Here is a 21,634-nt window from a genome sequence, read left to right as displayed (position 1 = left end):
CGTGTTGAATGTGAAGCTGACAAGGAAAAATTACATTTGTATAGAGGTGTGTGACACTCTGTTGTTCTCAGAGGCCCAGAAATGTAAAATCACCAGTTTAGGAAATCATTGTAATTTCTCTCTGCCCTGAACACTCTGTATACGATTCAACCACAGTTAGCAATAACAGTGTGAGCAGGGTTTCATTTTACATCTCTCCCCGTTGACGGCTTGTAAACCTTTTTCAAAATCATCTGGTAACATAAAGCTGTTGGGTTCAGTAGCATGCATTTATGTGGCGCAACACTAAACTTGATGTGCCGCCTGAAGACATAAACATTTCAGTGGAAATACTGATTGAGAGCTAACAGGCAGCATTCAGTTCATTCAAGTAAAAAGATGACACGTAAACGTACAGAAACGCATCTTTTATCCATAAACCTGCCAAATAACATTTTCATGTTTATATTTATTCAAAAAGAGGCAATGTTTCATGGGGAAATCGTATTCTTTGTGCACAAATACAGTGATTTACCGTGTATCATTCAGTCCGTCTGTTTATAAGCATACAGTGCAAACTATATATGAGACTCTTCATGATTTATTGAAAATAAATAATTGAGTGCAATTAATGCACACACAGGCCTGTGAGTACTCTATAACTTGACATCATGACTTAAGGAAATCTGAAACCATCCTTAAAAAAAAATCCCCAGAAATAACCCATTGTTCCCAAACCTAGTATGAAAATCGTTGTGGAGTAAGTGTTAGCTCTTACCCATTAAAAGTCTAATCTTATATAAATTAAAGTAATCCTTATCCGGGGGAAAATATTTTTATAATATATAAGAAAAATTTGGTATTTCACTACTTCAAAACTATATTTATCAAGCTCAGGGTAAAAAAACTTATAAATGTCACAGAATTATAGATGCACTACACAGAATCATCACTTTGCAAAAAATACTAAACTAAAAGAGAGAATTTTGAAAATTACCGATCGTTTGTTGGGATAAAAATAATTAGGCAGCAACGATTTGCAGGAATACGAGTCACGAATTATTCTTGGGGTTTCTTGAATGTCGAGCACAAACGTCAAACCCATTCACTGGAGAAATAACCTTTTGTTGAGGCTCACAACTGAAATGTCTAAAATTAATCACTAAAACTTGTTACGAAGAAGAGAACAGGAGGAGCGAAACACAGGAGCCAGGCTTAGGTGAAATAATCAGAAATGTCCTTTAATGCAGAAAATGTCTATACACAGGTGAGCAAAGGTTACAGAGGGATGGTCCAAAAATCAGAAGTCCAACAACTCAACTTGCAGAGAAGCACTAGGACACAGGTGAAGTCAGAAAAGTACAAGTCTTAGGAACAAGACAAACTGAACCACAGAGACTTATATATAGTTTTTAAATCCCATATTTGGCAGCGAAATGCAAACAACAACCAAGAGACAGGAAATGAACGGCTGAGCGGGACAGGAGGCTGAGCCACACACTGGCAGTGAACAGCAACCGAGGACCAGTCTGACTGTGTCTGGCAAGAGGTGGAATTGTCGTTGTGGACCTGAGGAACAGGGAGAGCAAAAATTAGCAAAGGGAAGTATTTAGAAGAAACTAGAGAAATTAGAGAAGTTGGCCTTGACATGTGTTAGACTACTGCATTGTTGACTTAACCATCCTGCAAAGTCCGGACGAACGAGCCGGGTATCTGTTCTGCAGAGGTTTGAGCCGTTGATTAGCTGATCGATTAGAAGTCAGCAGGTGAAGCAGCGGGAGGAGGTCAAGTGTCCAAGCCCCACACACACACACACACACACACACACACACACACACACACACACACACACACACACACACACACACACACACACACACACACACACACACACACACACACACACACACACACACACACACACACACACACAGACAATCTAGGAACAAAATGAAAACCCAAGGTGGGAAAAACGACCGGGAAACTCAAGGAGAGGGACAGGATAACGGACCAATCACTTGATCAAACTTTAATTTACCTCTTTTACCATGTTAGTTCAATTTTATAAGAATGCTACATTTTTGGGAAAATATAGATAACATCCTTTGTCTATGTTTATATTTCAAATGCAATGATATTAAGTTTTAATTAGGGCTGTGAAATGATTAAAATTTTTAATCAAATTAATCACAGGTTTCTATGGATTAATCATGATTAATCACATTACCGATTTTTTCGGAATATTTTTGTGAAAACAAGATTTATGACATTTAACTTTTCTTTTGTGCTGCAACTCAGCAGTTCTTCAGCAGTTATCATTGCTTTTCCATATGGAACATTAATATAATCTTCATCCTAAACAGAATTCGGGTTCCTTAGCCATTGTGTGGTTGAATAAAACTTTTTTTTTTTAAATTAAACAGAAATTATTTGAGCTTCTTAGCCATAGGATGGTTGACATTTTTTATATTTTTTGTCACACAACCATTAACCACACCATGATACAATCTAATGCCTCTAAAGGCCCTCTTAGCTACTCGGTCTTTAGCCAGTTGGTGAGGCAAACTAACTTGTTCAAATTCTCTGACAGTAAAGCTGACCGCTTCTTTTGCACAATGTGTCCTGCGAGTGAGTCTGGTTTGGCGCATTCCACTTGAACGCCCCTCGCCGACCAACACATGCTTCGCGTTGCGGTGGTTAGGCGGGTATTGCTACGGTGAAACGATAACGTCTTCTCGCAGAGTGTGCATATCACCTTGGTTTTACTGAATGTTCGATCTTTGTTTTTTTGGAACACGATCTTCCCGTCCAGAAGGTCCTCAGGTTCATCAGAATTATCCATGTTGCTTGTTTGTTTGAATGTCTGACGCCGGGTTCACACTGGACGCGGAAGCGACGCCGAAGCGACGCCGAAGCGAGGCGCCAATCCTCTGGCTCCCATCCACTCCCATGTTAAACCGCAGCGCTGAACACACCGGAGGCTGAAGCGTAGAGTTGTGCCGCGACTGCCTAGCGCCGTGAAGCGATCGTTTCGGCGTCGAGTCTATTTTTTCCGCTTGACGCGAGCGTATCGCGACAGGAAACACACTGAAAAATGATTTTAAACGATATAGATGACATATTTTATATGATGTAAATGATCAAATATGCATCCCATACTTTGTATTCACGTTCTGTTGTCTTGGACTTTTAATTTTACCACTTTTACCGACCACATTATTAAATGTCCCCCTCTGCCCACTACAGCCACACAAGCAGTCAAAGATAAAGAGAGAGAGAGAGAGAGAGAGGGGGAGGGGGGGTGGGGGGCTACGTATTCTCCACATAGGCTTGAGTGGAGAATACGTAATTTACCCTCGACACCCGACATTTAACGGGGCAAACAGCGGAGAAGTTCGTCAACATGGATTAAAATAATAATTGAAGCCGTTTTTACCGCAGGCTGATAACAGCGGCGCTTTGGCGTCGCTACCGCGCCCGGTGTGAACCGCCAAGCGCTGGCGCGCTAGGGATTAGCGCTCACGCCTCGCTTCGGCGTCGCTTCCGCGTCCAGTGTGAACCCGGCGTGACTGCATTAGAGCGGCGACTAGTGCAGAGGCGGTGGAATTGGAAGGTCCTTCTGCGCATGCGTTAAAATGCGTTAAAAAAAAACAACAAATTAATCCTGTAATTTAATCATAACGCATTAACGCGTTATTTTTCACAGCTCTAGTTTTAATATATATCATGTTATGACAAACATACTGTAGTATTTGAGTAGCTGTTGTTTCCACAGCAAAAACATTTAAGAGATTTGTTTTATTAGCTTTAAAAATAAATACAAATAAAGCCTTTGCAAATGAGTTCTTATAAATACGCTGAACAGAAGAATTTGTTTGTTCAATGGTGGTGTAATTTCTCATTACTGTTGGGAAATATTTCAAAACGCTGCTACAGGCATATGGTTTGGTTCTTAAAGCCAAGCATAATGTTAATGCAAGACTTCCTTTTGGGCAATTCTTGCAAAATTTCACAGTGATTATAGTGTTGCAGTTGGCCTTCTTTAATAAGATAAATCTCTTTTTTACACTTTATATTTTTTAATGAAGAATTAAAGCATGTAAACGTGCAATTAACCTAGATTTAGACAAATAAAATGCATTTATTTTGACAGTTTATTAATGTATTGAAATAATAAAAAAAAAAAAGGATACACATTCAAACACTCTGGTGGTTGTCCTCGCTCTCAAAAACCTTGAAATTAAACAATGCATCATAACCTGTGCTCTCTGAGGGGGAGTAGGAACCCCAACACTGGCAATTTGAGCTGCACCTTATGAGCCCCTTTCCTCCCGCATGTAAACACAGACTCGCACACAGCGCAGTAATTGTGCATTCGCACTCAGTGAACACAGTGTGATACTCAGACAAAAGGTTATGGCTTTCCAAGCAGTTTGAGCTCATTTAATCTCGTCCCTGTATACGTACATTCTTTGTGATCGAAGCTCTATAGACAAATATAAACGCAGATAATGAAGGTCTTCAGTTAGAATTAATACTCAATACAGAGCCATCTTAGCATACAGTAATGTCCACTCAAGGTACTGTTGATATCATTAGGCTGAATGAAAGGAGATCCTTTTATATACATAAAGACAGAAATATACACATGTGCAGGTGTACGTATGACGAACACCCACAGTCATCAACAACAACAATCTCAAATGACCAAAGAACCATTAACTGTTAACGTCGGCATCTTCAGTTCCTTTTTCGCCTGAAAAAGCGTCTCCCAAATGAAAGAGCTGTATGGTAGATTGATTATGGTCACAGATACTATACCAACACTTAGAAACACTGAGTAGGCTTTACAATTTAGAGTTTAAACTGGTGTTGAACAGACAGAATGTAATCATCCCCCATCCCTGCCCCGAAATTTCTGGTCTGTTCATCCAGGAGAAGATTAAGTCGAGAACCAATTCAGGACAAAAGAAAGTGTGACTGATAGCAGGAATATGTCTCTCTCTCTCTCTCTTTTTCGCTCTCACTCTACCCCATTTACTCCATGCTCATTCCTTTTTCGTAACAATTTCTTTTCTGTCAGTGTCGTCTTCTTTTAATTATGTTGTTCCTTCCCCCGCTCCGTCCTTAGGTGAGAAAAGTACAGAAGTCTTTGACGTGATCAGCTTCCAGTCCTCCAGGTTTTGGTGCCTCGGTCAGAGCGAGGGTCGTTCTCAGAGAGTGGCCTCCGTGGCCTCTGCTACCAAGGGGCCTTTTTCAAAGCCATGTACTCTATCAAAATTGTGGTTCGCCCTAACAACACACCAAATCAACAACAAATTCACAGTCGTAAAACTTCAACATTCACCTCTTTCCTCCTTTTTGTTTTTCTCTCTTTCATAAATGCCATGTACGTCAACTTCCCCCGTGATTCAGTCTTCTTAATATCAGTCTCAGAAATAACACCTCCTGCTCTTGGGATCAGCTTGTGGGTGGATGACCTCTTTTTTTTTTCTCTCCTCCTTGCACTTCTATAAGGCATGCTGGGCCAGGACCAGAGCCAACGCTAGGCCGGGGAGCAAAGCCCAGACGTTGGCACAGATGGAGGTGGCGTGATCCTCTAGCAGGCCCTGGGTCTTGCTCAGGCTCGGGTCTTGCTCAGGCCACCGTCCAGGATACTGGGCAAGATAGAGGGACACACAGAGAGAGATACGAGCAAAGGTTAGTCATGACTCATACACTCTTGCTGCTTTTCCTGTTCTGGCATTTGAAGAGGGAGCGGAAGACATGGCAGGGAAGTGAGGCAGGACAGGGTCAGAGCTGAGGAGACAGGGAAAAAGAAAAAGTGGGATATACATGTATCCATGGCATACCCTGTTTGGCATGAGCATGAAGTGTTTGATCCACCAAATGTTTTGACATGTGAAGTGTATTTCAAGGGCTCTGCTGTTTGGTATGCTCTCTGCCTCTTAAACAACTTGGCAACGGAGGAACGGCTTCTTGGAGGATTTTTCCCTTTTTTTTAAAAACTCTTTTAGGTTACGCCAGACAGTCTTTAAACAGTTTTTAAAGCTTATGTTACAGCAAACAACCCACTGTGAAGTCAAACACACACTACAGACGCCAGCAGCTGCTGTTGTTTTCTTTCAATATTTACTCACCAACAGGGCAAAAGCATAGTAACGACTCTGACTAATAATTCCAGAAATCTCTTTCTCTACATCTGTTAGTCTGTTTCTTGATTTCCCCGCTCATTTGATCGACTTGGCAGTTTCGTTGCTGAGGACTCTGGGAAGTGAAGTGTCTACTGTGAAGGGATTTGGGTGTTACAGTTGTTACATCTTCAATGACTTTCATGAATGGCTCACAACTATAGTCTGTGTATGAAGAGAGACAACATGACTGCTCCTAAAAAGTGAAGCCAAAGGGTCTGGATGGCCTCCTGCTGGCTGCCTGCAGTACAGGTTATAATGCCCCGCCTCCTCCCTGTTAATGGACAGACCAAACTAAAAAGTGAATGATCACATCACATAAAGTTTGTTCAAGTGTTCATTTGTGGATGAAATGTCATGACTAACAGCCGAGACCGGCTCATGCCTGTTCGAGTGTGGATCAGCTGCTGCAATTACATCATCTGACTCCAAATGCACAACGTGGCAGTGTTTGTGTATGAGATATTTTGCCATCATTTCTGGATAGCGGGAGGAAATGGAGATACGTCGTGCATCTTTACGTCACACTCTGTGTCGTGTAAAGCATCTATCGCCCTCAGACTATATTTCACATAACAATGGGACACACCGAACGGCACATTTTGAACAAGCATTTATTATAGAATAATTAAGCGTATATTAAATGTATTGTGAGTAATATGTTCCTCTGATCAAGTTCAAGCTTGGCGTGTGTCGCTAAGGACCAGAGTAACTGTTACACTTGTGGTTGTCAAGACTTTAACCTTAACCCTCAATCCAACTGATGATTCCACATCTGTCTGTCTGTCTTCCGGTCTACCCGATGGACAATTGCTGCATCATCAATGATATCACAGAAAGTGCAATTTAAAATAAATAGTGAAGATATTGCTATGGTTGGTAGTTTGAGAAACTTTCATCTACAATACTTTACGATCGACTCTGCCCTTTCTTGGCTCTTCAGAACTACCTTGACGTCAGCCGAGAAACTAAAAGGAGAACCAGATGCACACACAGACAGATGGACAACACACAAGTGCAGTGAACAGATACATAAAGAAAGAATAGGGGCAGAGAATAAAAATAACCAAAGAAGGCAGACAAGGAAAAAACCTTGAAAAAGTAAGAAATGCTACATTAGTTACCTGGAAGAACAAATAAGATGTGAGATAAAGAACAGCAAGAGAAGCCTCTGCATTCTAAACAAATCTGAGAGGAGAGTCCAGAGAGATATGTGAGAGGATTTACAGAATTAGATGCACAGCCCCATGAACAGAAAGAGGACAACAATTGGAGGAAGAATCCCTGCATGCTGGATGAGGCTGACAAAGACACTGCAGAGTTTGATGCTCCCTCAAAGGCTGAATAATGAGGGCAAATATCCTAAATCCCAGGCTTCCCATCATGCCCAGCTGGAGGTACACAGAGCAAAGACCAACAAGATCAAAACTGCCCTTAAATAGGGTGGAAGACCTGCTGGAGACTGAGCATCTCCCCATGCAGCGGGAGAAAACCTCCCTATGGGATGAAATGGAGAAATCCAGATCCTCCTGTCTGGCTCAAGTGGACAATGAGAGAGAGTTGAGAAAAATAACCTGATGGCTGATCTGAGAGAAAAAGGAAAAAACAGCGATGCTAAGTGAACCTCTCCAGTGGAGGCAGCAGAAATCCTGCCTGCTGGATGAACTGGAGAAATCCAGAGCCTCCACAGTGGCTCAGCATAACAAGCTAAAACAAAAGAACAACGACCTCAGCGCAGCACCAAGGTAAGCTGAAGAAAAGCAAGATAAAGACTGTCTCCAATGGAAGCAGGAGAAAACCTCCCACCAGGAAGAGATAGGGAAGTCCAGAGTCCCTTCTGGCTCAAGTGGACAATGTGAAAGGATCCTCGTCAATGAACATAAGAAAAAGACGCTACAGGAGAGTCCAACTGAAAGAGGGACAAGTCTCTCAGGAGAGGGACACGACAGAGGCCCTGTATAAGGCCCAATGTGAGTTATAAGAAGGAGACTGCTAAAAAGACAGTGTAAAAGAACACTTTGTCAAGCGTATAACTGAAGCTGGTGGCCACTCCTATCACAGCCCATCATGTGGTTATCACAGCCTATCATGTGGTTATTTCACCTCAGAATTTGAGTCAGGCGTGTCAGGGCCACAGCCAAGTTATCTTATAGGGTTAGGGGTTTGGTGAGACTAAACTGGCTTGGAAAAAGTGATCTGGATCTGAAAAGACCAACTTAAACATCTTAAGCTACACAAATATTGGACAGGTTTTTTCTGTGTGGAGTTTTGCATGTTCTCCCCACGTCGAAGTAGGTTTTTGTGGGCACTATGACATCATTTCATATCGTCCAAAAACATGCAGAGTGGGGGTATTTAACTAGACAGTCGCCCAGTGTCAGCTGGGATAGGCCTCCCCTGCAACCCTCAATAGAATAAGCTGTTTGCTAATGGATGGATGGATAAAAAGCATGCAATGCCCACCACCATTTCTCGTGCAGGGCTGACATCAGTGCACATCAAATATATTAGCCAGAGTCAGAATTTGCAGCCATAAAGATCCAGACACTAGGAGTCTGTTGCATACAAACCTTGGTAAGTGAGGTTAGCTTTTGTTAGATTGTAAGGTCTTAATTAGTAAAAAAGTGTTGGCCAAAGAAAACTATCCACAATGTTTCAATTTGTCTTCTTTATGTTTATTCTCAGTCCAGATCTTAAACCCAATGCCCTTCAGAGTTCCTAGTTATATCCACACTAAAGTTATCAGACTCATTATGCACCTACATACAGTTTTTGGGATGTTGAATATTTTTTTGTATACCATTTGCCTCCAAGTTAAAATAGTCTCGCCTGATTTACAGAGGCCCCATTTCCAGCTTCCATCAACACACACAGAGGCACATCATGAGGAACATGGAACATTTCCTGCTCCTCCACCATCATCACCTAACCTTACTTTCACCAATGCCACCTCTGCAGAGATTGCACTTTAGACAATTTTGCTGTACATAGAAAAAAAAAGCATCTACTCAGATGTTATCTACCAGCACCTCATCTTCCAGCCAAGCAAGGAAACACATAAAGGAGAAATAAATAATGTAACAAGAAAATTGTGCTGAACTATATTAACAAGACGTATTTTACCTATAGGAGAGAAGCAAAAAAAAGAAATAGAGTGAGGTGGAGAAAGAAGGGGTGTCTAAAATACCCCCGGTTATCGCAGTATCTGTGCTTGTGTAGCAACATGCTGCAATGCAATGAAATGGTTAAGTGACAGTTGCCAAAATTAGGGGAAACAACTACGGGTAGCTTGACAATGTACCAAACACATCCGCGACTAAAAGCCAATTAATTAGCAAGGGCAGTGATGTGTGGCAGCAGCCTGTTGACATGAGTCCAGATCTCTGACTGCAGCCAATATCCACACACACACTTAGACTGGTGAAGGTACACATGCACAAAAACAAGTGGCTAAAAGCACAAGCATGCACCGTTGACTGAATATAGAAAATGTCAAAACAGGCATTTATTCAGTCATTTATTCAGGCTTTAACTCATACACAGAAAGAAAGAGAGGATGGAAAACATCCACCATTATTCGTTTGAACTGTTTATAAGAGTATATCACATTAGCCAATGAGCTTACTCAGGTAACTACACATGTAGAGAGCATGTGTTTTTATTATCGATCAGCAATGTCAAATTGACAGTGCGCTACGGCTGCATTTCCCAAGGCTATACTCATCCAATAGCCCAGAGTTGCGCAGTTACAGTCCACAGTCAATTCGATGAAATTGAGCTGAAAATCAACACATGACAGTGTAGCATGAGAACACAGAGACCACCGGCTTCTCAATGGATAGGAGGTTAGGGGGGGTTGTACAGATCCCTTCGCAAACACAACTCCAGATGAAACAAAAAGAGATTTGAACTATTTTGTGTCAAGTGAGGGCATTACAATTTAAATCATGCTAACTACCATGAGACACATATAGTATCAGTGTTTTGAAAATGTACAGCAAATGTAAAGCAGGATTTGTGATGGTGACTCCATTGACTTACAATGTTTGAATAATCAAGCTGCAGCCCATATGTTTATTTACTGAGGACGGGCTAAAGCACACAACCACTGACAGTGACATTTTGAATAATTATGCATCTTAATTGGCTGAATATTCTCTATATCAATCAATCAATCAATCAAATTTTATTTGTATAGCCCATATTCACAAATTACAATTCATCTCATAGGGCTTTAGCCTGTAAGACATCAGCAGTGCGACTAATGTGACTATGCTTATTCATAGACTGTAGATTCTCCTTTATTCAGTCCTCTCTGAATATGTTTTTACATCTATCCATCCATCCAGTTATTGCAGAGTTCTAATCATAGGTTTGGAAGGAAGGCCAACACATTCATTATCCAGTTGCCTAACTGCCTAGAAACATTAATCCATCCATCCATCCATCCATTATCTATACCTTATCCTTTGAGGGTTGCAGGGGGAGCTGGAGCTAATCCCAGCTGACATTGGGCGAGAGGCGGGGTGCGCATACTTACGCTCAATTTGGAGTCTCAAATTAACCTAACCCTAATTTACATGTTTTAGGACTTTGGGAGTAAACCCAAAACCATCTATCCTTCCATGCATCACATACTTACCCAGGCTGTTTGTACACATGTGCCCACACCTTTCAGTGTGTGTGTGTGCGTGTGAGTGTGTGTGCGTGTGTGTGCTACGACGTCGGCCGCCGTGAGATTTACCGCCCCGGACAGTCAATCTTCTGCCAGGAGGACTCATACCATAACAACACTCCCCCAATTTATCTGCCATGGAAGTTTGACAAGTTTTAATTGCCAGGCATAGTTGTCTGAGAACGTAGGGCCGCCCAAAATGTCCCTACCAGCTCCCTCTCTAATTATAAACTTCCTGCTTGAGTAATCACACGTCTTATTGTTTCCTAATTACCATTTTTACAATAAATTAAACACCACGCCGCGGTGAGACAGGCGCGGAGCGGTGCATCAATACTGACACACACACACTCGGAGAAAGCACTTCCACCGTCCATTCCCTCCCTGCTATCCCCTCTCTCTCCCTCTGTCTCTCCCTCCAATACCTTTCCGCGACATACACACTGCAATTGTTATCACTGATGTCTGTTCATTCATTTTCCTCTTTGCAACATTTTTAAGATTTTAATTCGCTGTCTACACAACAATAAGGGCCTCTGCATCAAGGACAACACTGCATGAGTCCGGTGCAGAGCGACCATTTAATGGCTGTGTAAGCCCCTGGAGTTACTCAAAATAGATGACTCAATGGAAGTCACTCCTTCAGTACACAAATCTACTAACATAAACATTTCACGCTGCTTGGAGTTTGTGTATATCAGCAATAGTCACTGGAAAATTACGTTAACAATGCCATCAACAGCAGCCGCAGTGGTGGCAGCAGCAGTTAAAGATTTTACAAAGTACACTTTCATACTACAGTGTCTAATTCAGCCAAGCTTGGAAACTGGGTCTCCTGCAAAGGTGAAAAACATCATCAGTCTTACTGCAGAAGGCTGCATGGCACATCTAAAATACATCTGTAAAGCAGTACAATATTTCACTGTGAAAAGTAATCCCACTCAACAGCTGGACAAAAGGAAAAGAAATAAAGAAGAACCCCTCCTTGGCCCAAAGTGCCGTGTGAAATATTTTTGTCCTGTTCATGAGAGACAGAGATAGGTAGTCTTTGTGACGGACAATACGCTTCTGTCTTTTTCACATTTTGTCTGAAGAGAAAATGAACATGCATTGTTGCAGCACAGCAAAGAGTGGTGTGTTTTTTTCCTGATCCAGGCGGTGAACCCAGTTATGGCAGAGTTGACTGCAGTCTTCAGAGTAGACAGCATTCAGCAGAGAACAGGCCCTGGGCCAGTATTTTAGAACCTCTAATCCAGATTAAACCCCCCACCCCCAATTCCTTTCAATGCGTCATTGTGTGCGAGAGAAATATACTATTTCAACCAAATGTCATCATCTTGGGTGTAGCATGAACTCTCTTATCATAAAGTGTATGTTCTGATGTGCCAATTGCTTTAACAATCAAAGAGATTGAATGTGATGTGAATATGAATGGCGCAGAGAGTTGAGCGTTATGGTTTTGCCACTGTACAAAATCCTCCTGTCACGGAAGGAGAGTGGAGGAGTGTTTTTGTGGTCCGTCTTGTAATGGGTCAATTTGAACAAATTTATGCAAAGAACTTGATAGAAACTGCTGAAAATGTAGGGGGTGTATCTGTGCCACCGCAAATCATATCGGTTAAAATTTTAAACAGTGGGTCGACCTATAAAATGACAGACTTCAGGATTTAACACCCTTAATTCAAAAAGCCTACCTGATTGTCGAGCGGGCAGGAAATAATGAATCTGCGTTACACTTTGCATATAAATTGCAATGCAACAATCAGTGCAAACCTATTACCTTTGAGATGGCGACGAATGGAGGTTCTGAGGTGCCCGTTGACCAGTCCCATCCCGTCTTCGTCACCGCCGAGGGGCCTGGGACCGGCGCGCTTTTGTTCTGCATGTTATCTATCCCGTAACCATAGGCCTGGATGGCACTTCCTGCAGGGACAGAGATATAAAGTCATTTGTTTTTCAACTTGCCATCCCTGCGAAAAAGCCAGCAAACAGACAGACAGCTCTAAGTCAACTTCTTGGTCTCCTGCCCAATCTTTGGCCACGAGGGAACGAGGGAGGGCAAAGAGGGATTGAGGAATGAAGTAGAAAAAGAAGAGGAAGGAGAGGAACTCTTTCTGTTTTTTTTGCTTTGTCAGTAAGCCTGAGAGTCGTTCGTCAAACTAATCAAAAACAGCAATCAAATGCCTACTTGTGAAATCTGTCACTGCTGCTCAAGCTTTGAGGAACTGGTGCGGTGCCATTCTAAACCTGTTTGTTTTGAATGGGATGTTCTCTTGCCCCATGTTAATGCTCTGGAGCTCGTTCAGAATTATTCCTTGTCAGTAGTAAGTTCTCCTCAAACAGTTCTACAATATACATTCACATACACCGTGCTGGGCTTAGTGTGCAGAGCTTTTTATAAACAGTCTATGGTGCGGAGTGAAGTTAGAAAACTTATCAAAAATTGATGGTCAGTGTTTTTCATAAAAAATAAAACAGAATCTGCTTTTTTACGTTTCATGTGTGTGGCTTGAATATAAGTTTGAAAGATGGACTCAACTGCTGTTATTTTTTCATAAATTACATAACTGATATTTCAGAGCTCTGTTTGGCAATCATCACAATATTCAGACCCAAGTTCACAACTTTTCAAAATAAAAGCATTACATCTACAAAATAAACATTGTGCCTTTACTTTGAAGACAAATTAAGATATGCACTCCACACGCAGACAGACGTTTGTGAAATTAGTAAGAGAATGTCTAACATGTTTATTATCCACTAATTATCCTTCTATAAATTAATCTTGCGGTCACACATTAACTGAATACACAAGACTTTGTTCCATGGCCCAGTTAAAAAAAATCATGTTGCAACAATTGATGTCAAATTGAAACAGGCTGACTGAACAGTGGGGCAAAATGTATGCTCTTGAGATGATGAACCCCAATTTGTTTGCCGACAGTTGTACACTTATGTACAAATGAATCTCTTATGAGTAGCAAATCAATCAGCTCAAACAGAAGAGAGTGCTGGTGTGTGCGCCTGCAGATGTAGTGTATACGCATGCGTGTCATTTTGTGTGTCAAGGTGCATGTGTGAGTCTCTGCAAAAATGTGATAAATCCCTGTTCAGTCAGCTTTTCAGCTAGATATGGTAAAACAGGGGCTGAGCACCTTTTCACTGCTCATCCGTTTAAAACATGAGGCTTGTTTCTCTTTGTTCAGCCGGAGAGAAGGCAAGGCATGTAATTGCTTGGCAACCACCTCCATTATAAGGTCAGCATGCAGAGATTACTTTGAATAGATTTATGTTACTGATCAAATTCAAAACATTCCCAAACAAAGGACAAATGGCATTTTCCCACCACCACACAAAGGGAAGATAGGATAGTTATGGAATACACATGCAAAATGGGATGGACGGGGGCACACACACACACACACACACACACACACACACACACACACACACACACACACACACACACACACACACACACACACACACACACACACACACACACACACACACACACACACACACACACACACACACACACACACACACACACACACACACTTTAGTAATCCCAATGCATGGCCACATAGCTTTCACATCTCTGTCCACCTACACAGTGTTGTAAGGCATACTATACAGCGAACCACACACACACACACTTGCACACTTTGCACAAACAAAAGAACCCTTCAGGTTTCGCATTCTACTCAGCAACACTGGCGTTTCGGCTGCTGCTGGAGAATAAAAGCACAGAGAGTGGTGAAGAGCTGGTGAAGTAGTGCTGAGACATGGGAAGTTATGCATCTGTTTATCAGCGTTGGCTATGGCTAGCTATCCCTCTACAGATGCTGTAAGATGGGGGAATAAAGTCATAAATCAAAGCAGTTGGCTCGAGGGCCTCCACAAAGAATGTTTTACTGTGCCCAAATGTTCCGCTGAGTGATTAAGCTCATTGCCAGTGGCAATTCATTTTTTTAATGACTCTGGGTAAGTTTTTTCATTTAACCCGTGGGCATAGCCTGCATTGCCCTACCTGAAGGGGCAGATGGAATAAGAGATAGGGGAGGAAAGAACAAGATGAGGAGGGGAAGGGATCGAGGAATCAAGCATCAGACTATGTTTGGATTATAAGTATGAGTAATATCTTCTGGATTCCTCACATATTTTAATCAACCATCTATTCTAAATTAATTTTTTTCTTTTACGACAATTGAAGTTGTAAGTTAACATGAGAACATGAACAACATGGTTTTTATTTCAGTGTGTGATTTGGTTTGTGGATTAATGGAAAAAAGATGCGGGATATGGGGAGCTGAAGGATAATTTGCCACTCACACAGACAGACAGACACACACACACACACACACACAGACACAAACACACACACACACACACACTCACACACGTATACATTCACATCCTTTTATTTACATAAACAGTACAACAAACACGTATATTCACGCACACACACACACACACACACACACACACACACACACACACACACACACACACACACACACACACACACACACACACACACACACACACACACACACACACACACACACACACACAAACTGTTCGCACATGTATATATACAGTATAACACACACCTATATATTCAGTATATACATACATATGGATACGTATAAGTGTACGTATCTACATACACATGTATATATACTTTATTCTCTCTGTTGTGTAGAAGTTTATTGCTTGACTGCAGAGAGGAGATGCAGCATTTTGTGTTATTTTTCAAGACGCCTCCTCAGCTCCCAGCCTCATCCCTCATCCCGCACACTCAGCTAAAACGGTACCCCAGCAATCTATTGAAATGGTCTGAAAGCATTATCCACACAATGGAACATGTTAAAGGCAATGGTGTCTTGTAGCGCTGATGACACTGCTCGCTCCGGCATAGCAAGGAAGGAGCTGTCTGTATTTTTACTCCACAGTGAAAGAAAAAAATCACAGGGATGTTTGAGGTAAGCGCTCTCTGTCATGCTGCACTCCGCGCGTTAGGCATTAGATGTACAGATGTTATGTATTTTAGCTTAACCTATTATTTCATTTGTGCAAGATCTGTTCCTTTTCATAAAACTCTTCTCCAGAAAGGAATAAGCCCTTAAACGCTCTCGGATTGAATGTGAAAATGACATGCAAATGGTTTCTTTTGTATTAAAGTCTGGGCAGATCTCGCCCGGAGGAGGGACGAGGACTGATAAGAAATAACTCCTGTCTGAAGAACTAAGAACATTTAATTTCAACTTAATCACTGGGCAAAGGGTTGTCCGTGGATAAGCTGAAACTGTGAAGCAGAGAAATCCATCCATCCGTCCATCCTTCAACCCACTCATCCATCTATCGTCCATTCATCCCTCCCTCCGCCCGTCCATCCATCCATCCTTCAACCCACATATCCATCTATCGTCCATTCATCCATAAATATTTTTCTCTTAATCCCTGCAGCTTTATTTCCTCCTTTGTAATAACCAACTCAAGTAAATTATAAATTATTTCACGTTCAATTTAAATGAAATGAATAAATTAAAAGTTCATTTTCTTTTGAAAATGTAATACCAGGGGCCAGTCTCCTGGTTCTGTCCCACTTAGATGCCATCGTCTTATCCACTGCCTACGTTGTTAAAATAGCAAATACACTTGCGCCCATGGGCTTGTCGGCCTGACAATGAGATGTGGTCAGGCACATTGTTGGCACGTTGCTATCTAGCAGACGGCGATTGTGTGATTGACCAACAAAAACCCTTCTCTGAAGTCAGTGGCACAGTAGTTTATCAAGAAAGTATTATGCACCTTCATAGGCGGTTGCACAATGCGCATACATTCCGCCTCCTCTCACGCCTGCTTCACCTCAGGGAGCTTTAGCGGAATCCTGCTGTTACGCTAGATGGTCTGCTTAAGCTCTTTCTCTCTGCGGACCGGTAGAACTGTTTCTTCTGCAGAGCTGTGCTTTTTCTTCTGGACTGACACGTCCACGATCATACCGGCAATACACCAATGTGCAAACACAACTGGCTTTCAAAAGGAATGTCACACTGATTACTTTATTGGCTATTACAAGCCACAACGCCACCTGACCACATGACCACATGATTAATTATGAGACCTTTTGAACGATCTGCCTGCCGCAGCCCTCTTTTTTCTGCCGTTGAATTGAGTGGGTTAGGACGAATCCCAGAGGCAACTTGCACCGTGCACTTGGATCAGAGGGCCTTTGGAGGTCTAAAGTAGCTGGTAATGCCCACCTACTGCCCCTCCACTCATTTTTTCCACATTCAGTCTCCACCATCACATCCACATCCATCTCATGGGGGAGCTCCAAAACATTTCAAAACAGAATCTGACATGAAACTATTAAAGTTGCATTAGATCGATGCTCATGGCTCAGTCTACTCTTACATGGCAGCAAGAGTAACTACCGCATCACACGCTCGTGCTCTTATCAATATTGCATGACTGCTGGAGCCCTATCAGTTACAAAACACATTTGCACTGCATGCAGAGTATCCGTGTGTCGAGATGGCTCACTTAGGCATGTGTTTTCCGTGAAGTAGCGCAGGAAGTCCATACAGTCCTCCTCATGGTTTCCGCTGCCCTTACAGGTGCACCACGGGGATATGGTCCAGTTGGAGAAGCTGCTGTCGACATAGTTGGGAGTCATTTCGGTCCCTATGCATCCACACACACACACACACACACAATCACACACACAATCACAGAGAGAGAGAGAGAGAGACATTAGGACAAACAGTTATGGGTCACTAATGGACAATAATGGACTACATCCATTGCAAATAGTATATAAAATGGACAACAAGACGTTAGTCATAGGAATTAGTTTGTGCTGTTTGAATTTATGGGAAGGTGGTGAAGCATTCTGTTATGCTTAATTTTAGATGTAAAGAGGCCATTATATTATGAATATTTTCAAAGTGGGTGCTTTAGGAAGTGTGTGTGTGTGTGTGTGTGTTTGTGTGTGTGTGTACTGTTTGAATATAGTCCTGCTGTACTAAAACATTTTACTTTTTCCGTGTTGATGCTTTCAGGTGGAGTCAGGGGTGTTAGATGCACTTTGTGTAACATTTTCCAGAGAAATCCGGGAAACACTATTACATATTATCACTTCATACTGCACAATTTATGACACATGGTGGGGAGCCACTGACCTGAAATATGGACACTTCAGCAACCACTGTACTTATTTTTTATTTCATCCACATTTGCATTTCGAAAACACTGCAAACTGCTGCCGCAACATGACCGCGGTGCTGTTATCGAACAGTTGGCTGGGATTGGAAAATATGCACGAGCTAGTCTGTGCACATTGTTTGAGCAACATCGACTGTGAGCAAACAGATGGTCATCAAGTGTTTTAATTAAGTAAACACACTCTCTGTGCCTCCACTGCCTAATTACTTCTAGTAGTGAACTGATGTCCAGTGCACTGGGGGGAACTATCAGGCCAGGAGGGAAGAAGACGGAGTCGCAGGGCGCCGCCTGCCCGCCATGATAAAAATGAAGGTACAACAGGCTGCTGTCACACCGTCTCCCGCTCCCTGTAACCATCACTCTTTAGCTCAACGTGTATCTGAAGTTTTAGAAAATGACTGTGACATGTGGGGATAAGAGAGTGCGTCTGTTTGTCTCCTGCCACTTCATTCACTCCCTGCCACCCCCCACTCCATCACAGTGTCACCCCCACACCCGCGGCTGCACTGACCGATGAGCCTCGCGTAGGAGGCCAAGCAGGCCTGATGGTTGTCTTGGTTGGGACAGGTGGTCCCTGTGTGCGCCGTCGTCCAGCAGTTCACCAGATAATCAGCCAGCCGAGACCTGCAACAGCAAACAGCAGAGGACAGCACAGACAGAGGATGAGAGGCGGGGTCGGAAACTCAAAGCGCACGACAGATGATCACGTACATATTCCACATATTCAAAGCGCCAGACCTAATTTTTTGGCACGCTGTTTAGCCGGGCGCAGCTGCCAATTGCGACTAGCCTCAAACTGGGACAGTATATGCAACATCTGTTTCACGGACGTTACAACAGGTGTCCTAAATAGCAACCAGGTCTCATTCACGTCTCCTGATGTTGACTATTTTCACAGCATGCGACATAAAACCCACAGGAAAGGCATTTATGTAAGGATGAGCATAATATCATGTGTCTCCTCTGCATATCCCAGACATCTTGACTGTCACCCAAACACACTTTCCCCCCACAAAGCCAGGGAGCTGATAAAGATAGTATGTTTTTGTTTCGGTGTGTGTTTGTGATAAGAGCTTTAAGTCTGCGGAGGCCCCCAGGGTGGCATTGCTAATCCACTTAAGTAGGTTTATTGGGAGTAGCGTGTGCAAAGTTGGACTGTCTGTACTGTTCACATCACAGCTGCCCACTAAGTGAATCACAATCCATTGCACATTTCTCCCTCTCTTCTCCTTCCTTCAGTGGCTCGCTTTCTCCCTCTCCCTCTGTCATGACTCATTCACTCTGACCTGGTCTGACCAATTTTTTCAGCCTTAAGTTCAAAGGTACTCAAACGCACCTCGGGCAGCAGTGTCCTTTTGGAACACAAACAAGCATGCCGGACACACACACACACTCATATGTGCGCTCACACATATAGACACACACACACACACACACACACACACACACACACACACACACACACACACACACACACACACACACACACACACACACACACACACACACACACACACACACACACACACACACACACACACACACACACACACACACACACACACGACTGAATTTTTTGGGCAACTTGTGCTACCTGATAAACAGCAGCTTGAGTTTGAGTTGACTCATTGATGACAGCTGCTCTGATGGCCCGCTCCTTTTTTCTCAGTCTCTCAAAGAGTCATTTGTTTCACTGTCTTTTTTACAAAGTGACGTGAGGGTGAATTTTAATAGCAATACATCATTATCTGATTAATTGTGACACTGCCATAAATAATTGAAGCGCCATCCAGATGCCAGCCAGAGTGCGAGGATTTATCTAAGCCAGTGATGTCAGGAGGCCACTGCCTGTATCCTGGGATATCTTAATATTTGGGAGAAATACCATCATGTACAATAGATAGTTTTTAGCATCAAGACTGTGAATGTAGATAATGTTGGTATTCTGGACAGAATACGAGTATAATTAAGCTTCCAATCTCCATTTGTGAGCCAAGAAATCTATCTTGTCTGTAGATTAATGTAACACACAGGAGAATGGTATCAATATTCTCTTGTAATTATCAATGTGAAAGTGAATACAGACATTTTCAAAGATGTCCTTTAAAGCATTATGTCAACCACATTTTTTGTCTCGAGGCCAAACTCAGACGTTATGTCTTTCACTTTCCCGAATCAGGTGATTTTTACCGTCCAATAGAATATTTAATGCCTCCAATCAGGAGGTTATGTTTTTGTCTGTGTTGAGTTTCTTTGTTGTAAGCAGGATCATTTAAATAAATACTCTTTTTTTCAACATTGTGAGATTGGGCGTTCTGCAACATTTTCCTTGATTTATCAGGATAATTCATAGATCTTAATGAAGGGAACTGATACAACTATGAGTGTGTGCAATGAGGTGCAGATCCAAATAGAAATCGGGAATTTCAATTAAGTTTCATAAGGTGACTGTTGGTCCTTGGCCGAGGTGTGCGCTCTGCTGAGTGCCATTGTGGTATATTCTGATTTCTTCCATGACAAAAACTGCAGTTCACAAAAGGAAAAACAATATCTTTACCTGTTGAAGGCAATTTTCAGATAAGTAATTATTCTAGTGTCTCAAACTTGATATGATAACCATCTCATTTTAAAACACTACACAGATGCAGCATCTTTAAATATCTTTTTTAACGAATACATTTTTTCAAAAGAGATTCATTGTGACTTCTTGTCTGTTTATCTCGACACCTAAGTGAGAAAGTTTGTTGGATACATCTACAGCGTTGCATTAATGCACTAACTAAGATATTCATAATTAAAAAAGTGCTGACAGCTGCACAGAGCTGACACAACAGCCTAAATAGGTGGAATGTTGTTGTCACATAAATTTAAATAGTGCCTTGTCTTTAAATATGCATTGCAGCTGTGTTGCTTATTATATGTTCGACAGAGGTGATGCTTGATCTCTTACTCATCACTTTGTGCCTAATTGGATTAGATGAGATGCATTGTAATGACACTGAGCCCATATCTGCATGAGTCTATTGCTTTCAACGACTTTGTCTCTCAGGAAACTCAGAGAGGAGGGTGCATGAAACATATCGAGTCATGCTAGAAGTCTATCAGAAACAGAGTGTTGTTGGGATGAGTTGGCCTCCGAAACTGTTCTGCTGCATCCTGACTCTGTGAATAAGAAGGCAAGCAGAATCAGCTCAGGGGTAATGTGGTGTGATGAGGTAACAATCTCCTGTCGGTCCGTCTCTCTCTTTCCCCATGGTGGCCAGTGTAGTGTGATGAGCTTGGGCCTCCAGCAGCAAACCCCACTCAGACTCACTTCATTACTCCAACTCCATCTCCATCCGCCCTCCTATCAAATCACCCAGAGAGACTCTCGACGTGACACGCTACTAACACATCGAAAGCCTCGCTTCCGAAAACGGGACATAAGCTTGCTCCAGCATGGCTGGAGCGACTGATAGAGCGAGTACACAAGTACGCAAACACATGTACACACAAATATCAATAAAGGGCCTGATGTTAATTCACAAAAGAAAAACACAAACACACACTGTCCTCC

General features: G+C 42.3%; 1 protein-coding gene across 1 annotated transcript in view; it reads right to left on the bottom strand.

Annotated features, from left to right (window-relative positions):
• Nucleotides 1-4,393: 4,393 nt before the first annotated feature.
• The window catches only part of LOC128438327 (GDNF family receptor alpha-2), a 52,436-nt gene continuing 35,195 nt past the window's right edge, over nucleotides 4,394-21,634 (bottom strand). The window contains exons 5-8 of the mRNA XM_053420855.1: nucleotides 18,590-18,702; nucleotides 17,398-17,538; nucleotides 12,626-12,768; nucleotides 4,394-5,636 (exon numbers count right to left, since the gene is read on the bottom strand). Coding sequence (XP_053276830.1) covers nucleotides 5,490-5,636; nucleotides 12,626-12,768; nucleotides 17,398-17,538; nucleotides 18,590-18,702 — 544 coding nt within the window. The 3' untranslated portion in view covers nucleotides 4,394-5,489. The remainder of the gene's footprint in view (nucleotides 5,637-12,625; nucleotides 12,769-17,397; nucleotides 17,539-18,589; nucleotides 18,703-21,634) is intronic.

Source organism: Pleuronectes platessa, chromosome 4, assembly GCF_947347685.1.
Source record: "Pleuronectes platessa chromosome 4, fPlePla1.1, whole genome shotgun sequence".
Taxonomy (NCBI): Eukaryota; Metazoa; Chordata; class Actinopteri; order Pleuronectiformes; family Pleuronectidae; genus Pleuronectes; species Pleuronectes platessa.
This window is presented reverse-complemented; position numbering and strand designations above follow the sequence as displayed.